Here is a 6,121-nt window from a genome sequence, read left to right as displayed (position 1 = left end):
AGGTAACTTTTAAGTTAACTACATTACCAACCTGCAGCTCGGTTTATGTACTAATATGTGACCAAACCATGAGACGTGTCGTGAATATATTACTTTTACAGCATCACAAGTCCAACATGGTTCTAAAGGTGAATTTAAATCTTTACTAAAGCGCTGATGTGATGATCTTTACCGTTATGTTGCTAATAGCCGCGCACTCGCTTTCACTCAATGTTATGAGACTAAAGCCAAGGTTACCGCAGTTGACGTCTCTTAGACATCTATTACTGTATACTAGAGTTCAACCCTACTGCTGTTTATTCAACAATGATAAAGAAAGGAACGTGTCGATAACATTATAACAAAAGAGCAGAACACAACGGTGCTAAAGAACTATTTAAAAGCTAGCATACAAACCTAAGATTCTCCCTAAACAACAAACATCAAAGTTACGTTAGTTTATACAATAGTGAAATTATAACGGAACTTTGAGTCTGTACCTTCTGTTAAACCTTCATACGTCCGATGTTTCGCTTTCAGAAACATGTCCTTGTCTCCTGCCATAGTTTAGCGTTGAGTGCTAGGTCAATACCCGAAGTCTCCTGAAGTTATCGAGTTCGACTGCTTTAGCCTAACACACTGACGTCACTGATCGATTATTTCGTTGATGTATTAACAAACCCTGCATATCTGTGGTCTCAGATAAAAGTCCGAAAGGTTCTGTCTCGTTTAGAGACTTCACCTCTAGTCGTTTTATATTTGTTAGCTTTCTGTGTATTCTATGATAAAAACACACTTCTTTAGTTACTTGTACCTTCTAATTTGTCATACAAAAACTGAAAGTAGTCCTGTCCATCCATCCATCCATCCATCCATCCATCCATTCATCTATACAACCATGCATTCATCCATCCATTCATCCATTAATTAATTCACCCATTCATCCATCCATTCATTAATTCACCAATTCATCCGTCCATTCATTCACTCATTCATTCATTCACCCATTCATCCATCCATTCATTAATTCGCCAATTCATCCGTCCATTCATTCATTCATTCATTCATCCATCCATCATTCACCCATCCATCCATCCATCCATCCATTCATTCATTCATTCATTCATTCATTCGTTTATTGTATACAGAAACTTTATATAGTTCAGTCATACCACTGAGGTCAGAAGGCACTTCTGGGATAAAGGACGATCAACACACACACAGTACAGCATGTACAGTACTGAAATGTTCATGTAACTGTCCATGACATAACATGTCTAATAGAATAGAATAAGAACAATTAAAATAAGTGCAAAAAAAATCGAAAACAAGGACAGTACAAATTAAAGCAATTGTGATGCCAACCAATCTCACTGTCATCATATTGGTATGATGAACTGTAGGAGCTATATGACTATATGAGCTATAATCTATAACTGTATGCTTATAAGGTGTTAAATAAAGTAGCACAAAACAGCAATGACACTGTGCCTGGAATATATTAGAGTCTAGTCCCCAAACCCTGAATATGTCATGTCTATATTGGGTCTAGGTGGTTTTATATGTTTTGTTCACTTGCTTTGTTTATTAAGGAATAAATCATAACAACATAATGTCAAAGGATGTGAAATGGCCTGACACAATATGGACTATTTTTCCATGTACATCCCAAATAGCACACCCAAAGGTGTTTATTCTTCTTACAATTTGGCAATAATCACAGTTTTCAATTTCTTTATTTCTTTAATGAATGACAGATCAAACATTTTACTGTTCATAGCTAGAATAAATACAGTGAAAGCTCTATAACACAAGTTCCTGAGATCATAGAATTATAGCAGACTAAAATGAGTACATTAATATAAACCCATCGTTTGATGGGTGTTAGATGACATGATGTTATAATGACAATTAGATTTTAAAATTCAACAGCTCAGTGGTGGTGTTTTGGTGGTCTATATACATTGATAGCTGTGGTAGAGAAGGGGAGATATATTATGAAATGAAACCAAAGCATGGGCAACAGTAAGTCACTGGATACTTACAAAACATCCAATTTTGACATACTGTTATATATCATTTTTGCATGTAACTATGGCTCTGAAATGAACAATAACTTGATCCTGAGTTTCTGTAAGAGATCACGAGAGAGGACCTCATTACACTTCTGATTATATGTAGGTGGCGTGGCTACACTTGAATGCACTCCATTCACTAACAGCAACACAATTTCCATCATCACACTGGTTGTGACATTTAGTTCTCAGCCTCAGCCAGCACATGAAAAATAACTTGTTTACAACACATTTTAGTGTAGCAGCACAACAGAAATGGGTATAAATATGCAATATACCAATGCACTAAAACACTACAAAACAAGACAGGAGACTATTGTCAGCTATTGATATCAGTATTTGTTATAGCAGAATAATAGCTTTTGTTCAAAAAGACACCAGTATACCTATAAATAAACAACCAGACAGTACTGAGGCTGAATTCAATAGTATGGAGGGAGGCTGGGCACAGACCAATTTTGACATGTTAATTTAAACACTCATGAAATAAACAGAGATAAAATGTAAACAAGTTAATTTAAAAACTGATGTCCACTTTTCACTTTAAAGGACTTGTCACTAAGCGGGTACGCGGTTAAAGGAAAGGTTTCATTTGTGTGATTTTTTTTTTCTGTCATTATTCAATACTCATAAGTAAAATAAGGAGTTGTAGGAGTTCATGCTACTTTTTTATGGTTATAAGCTCTGTCTTGCATGAGTGAATACACAGCAGAGTCAGAATACTGGGCTGAACAGAGAGCTTCTAATTATCTTTTAAAAAGTGTTGCTATTTAAAGAGAAAGCTCTTTTAAAATGTAGTAGACATTAAAAGATTCTAAAAAGAGACATGACTGTTTTTGTACTTTAAATAATGCTTTATTCTGGTAATAGTGCTTCGATTATGTATACTATTTAAAGTAATCAGGTCTGAATCCAGTGATGATGGATTCTCATCTTTGTCTTAACAAGAACGCCAAAGTCTTTGTAGTTCCCTTGGTTCCCTTGTGAAAACTCTTAGAGCCGCCTCTGCTCAGTAGGAAGGCATGTTGCCTACAGATCAGGGAGCAGATGACAAAAAAATACGATAGTGTATTATTCCACTATGTAATTTTAGGGTAGATGGTAACAAATTAAGGCGGAAAACAGTGGCAGACGCCACTTCAGGTGTCAGCAAAAATCATTCTGACTGATCACCTTTAGCCTATGATAAAATGTTTCTATCTAAGATACCCATCCTCAGGGCATAAGGGCTCACTGAATGGTTTAATGACAATGAAAATTATGTAAATCATATGCTTTGACCTTCTCAATCACCACCTGAACACCACAGGAGATTATGGACACTCTACTGTTCTCTACTTTCATCATCAAAACAATCTTTATGTACAGTAGAATCTCTTCAGTACAGATCCAGTGATGTGTAGATTCTGTGTCAAGGTACCTTGAAGCCGTTGTAGCAACCTGTAGTGGTCCAACACCTTAAAATAAACATTTTCCTGTTGATTATTCCTTGATTCTGTCACTCGTGTCATTGGTCAACACAAGCGATTTCAAACTGAGACATAATGAAATTGAATACTTATTTCAAAAGAGTCTGCAGACTCCTATATAGACTGCAGACATGTAAAATACACAGAGCTTCAATCAATCTGTCATTTGTCATGATTTTGTAGTTAGACCTGTTCATAATGTTAGTACAGTGAAAAGTATCTGATTAAATGGAGAACACCAATGATAATTTTACACAATATATAACATTGTGGATTAGGACAGAATGTAAAGGATGTCACTGATCAGATTTGTTCTTTATATTATCAGGTTAGCCATGTCTGGAGCATCGGTTTCAGGGTGTTATTTGAGGTAGACTCTTTTGTAGGTGTGCTGTGTGAAAATGAATCAGAATTACAATGATTTGAATTCAGAATTAGATAAGATTAGATAAGATAGATTTTTTCATACATTCAGTTTTATTACTTTTGTTAATATTTTATTATTGATATCGTAGAGAGTTTGAATGTTTTTTTTTTGTTTTTTTTTTTAATTATGCAGATTCAGTCAAAAGCACAGCGTGAGCAGCTCCTATATATGCAAATTTAGAAAGATAATGAGAAAGGTCAGTTTTGAAATCTCTTATGATTACTCTTATGCTGCAACCGAACTAAAAAGTGTAAAAAAAAAACATTTGCTGAATTAGTAGGTAGAAAAACACAACCTATTTCATTAACGGGAGCTTTCTTATAATCATTAAATCTAGTGCCGGTGCGGTTTAATGTGTTATGAGGAAAGTGGAAACCAGACTGAATGGGATTAAATATTTTCAGACTGCAATGCTAGCAATTGCAATAATACAGCACACAAACTGCAATCTGTGCAATCTAGTTGCCTACTGTATGTAGACAAACTAGACGGGCAATCATAGATTCTGGGAAGTATTTTTGTACATGGGAATAGATGGGAGCTTTTGTCAAGAGAAAATGTTATTATATTTGAGAGCTCCAATTTTATCTAAAAGCTCTTATAAGACCTGAGCTATTGAAGATATTTTAAATAAAAATTGTTTGAAATCAATGGAGGGGGGCACGGTGGCTTAGTGGTTAGCACGTTTGCCTCACACCTCCAGGGTTGGGGGTTTGATTCCCACCTCCGCCTTCTGTGTGTGGAGTTTGCATGTTCTCCCCGTGCCTCGGGGGTTTCCTCCGGGTACTCCGGTTTCCTCCCCCGGTCCAAAGACATGCATGGTAGGTTGATTGGCATCTCTGGAAAATTGTCCGTAGTGTGTCAGTGCGTGAGTGAATGAGAGTGTGTGTGTGCCCTGCGATGGGTTGGCACTCCGTCCAGGGTGTATCCTGCTTTGATGCCCGATGGCGCCTGAGATAGGCACAGGCTCCCTGTGACCCGAGGTAGTTCGGATAAGCGGTAGAAAATGAATGAATGAATGAATGAATGAATGAATGAAATCAATGGCCATGACTCTCAATGTGATCAATGGCCATGACTCTCAATAACAGGATGACAATGAGGTGGATATTCATTCATTTATTTGTTCATTCGTTTATTCATCTCTCTTCTTTAGTAGCATCTTTATCATGGTCAAGGTTGCAGTGGTTCCAGAGTGCATCCTGGGAGAACTCTGGGTGTTCATCATGCACACACATTTGCACATTTATTCACAACTACTAGCTGATTGTGTGAAGGGAGGGAAACCAGAGCGCCTTGAAGAAACCCACACAAAAGCACAAAAAGAAACCCACACATTGGGAGAACAAGCCAAACTGAACACAGGCAGTAACCCAAGCTCAGGATCAAACTAGATATTCCAGAGCTGTAAGGAGGCAACAAACCAGCACACCGCTCTGAGGGGATATGCTTCATCAAATATGAAACCACTGGAAATAACGTGTTGATTAAAATAATGGAGAGAAATTTCATTATACAATAAAGGCTGAGGACTAAAAAATTATATTTTGGGTTATAAAGAAAGAGTGAAGATGGCTGTTTTTCAAAAAAGTTGAAAGACTTCCAGTCAAAGACGTAAGATACAGTTATAAATTTGACTTGGTAATAAATATACATTACAAATCTGCATTTAGTCTATTGTGACAAACAGGTATTTTATTGATGTTGCCATGCACACTGTGGGCAACAGCTAATAAAAAAAAACACAAAATCATTTAAAAGCAGGGTCTGTGACATATTAAACTAATTTGTTCAGTATAGAGAAAATCATATGTGTATATTCATGATTAGGTTTTGTATTAAAAACTGACCTGTACTTTTGAAAGATAAACTGTGATATACTGTGAACACATGAGATGCTGACTTACACAACAGCTTACTGTATCTTGTCCTAAAGCACACAACCATCACGCTTCTGATATTTCTCACAACGTGACAGCAGAAGTCTGGAGAGAGAATCTCTGTGGTTGCTAAGAGGATAATTCAGGATCAAGAATCACATCCAAAATAAAAAAAAGCTTTTGCAAATTGTACTGTTATGTTAAATCCATCCCTCCCTTCTTTTTGTTCTTTTAAAATTTCTTGTGTCTGGGTCTGTCTCTTTGCGTGTCTTTGTATCTCTCTTTGTGGGT

At 36.5% G+C, this 6,121-nt stretch overlaps 1 protein-coding gene across 1 annotated transcript in view; it reads right to left on the bottom strand.

The window, feature by feature from the left end:
- cpped1 (calcineurin-like phosphoesterase domain containing 1) overlaps positions 1-628 on the bottom strand; it is a 22,988-nt gene extending 22,360 nt beyond the window's left edge. The window contains exon 1 of the mRNA XM_060860045.1: positions 480-628. Coding sequence (XP_060716028.1) covers positions 480-543 — 64 coding nt within the window. The 5' untranslated portion in view covers positions 544-628. The remainder of the gene's footprint in view (positions 1-479) is intronic.
- Positions 629-6,121: the final 5,493 nt, after the last annotated feature.

This window comes from Tachysurus vachellii, chromosome 2 (assembly GCF_030014155.1).
Source record: "Tachysurus vachellii isolate PV-2020 chromosome 2, HZAU_Pvac_v1, whole genome shotgun sequence".
In the NCBI taxonomy this organism is placed as follows: Eukaryota; Metazoa; Chordata; class Actinopteri; order Siluriformes; family Bagridae; genus Tachysurus; species Tachysurus vachellii.
The sequence above is the reverse complement of the archived record's forward strand: the minus strand, read 5'-3'. Positions and strand labels throughout refer to the sequence as shown.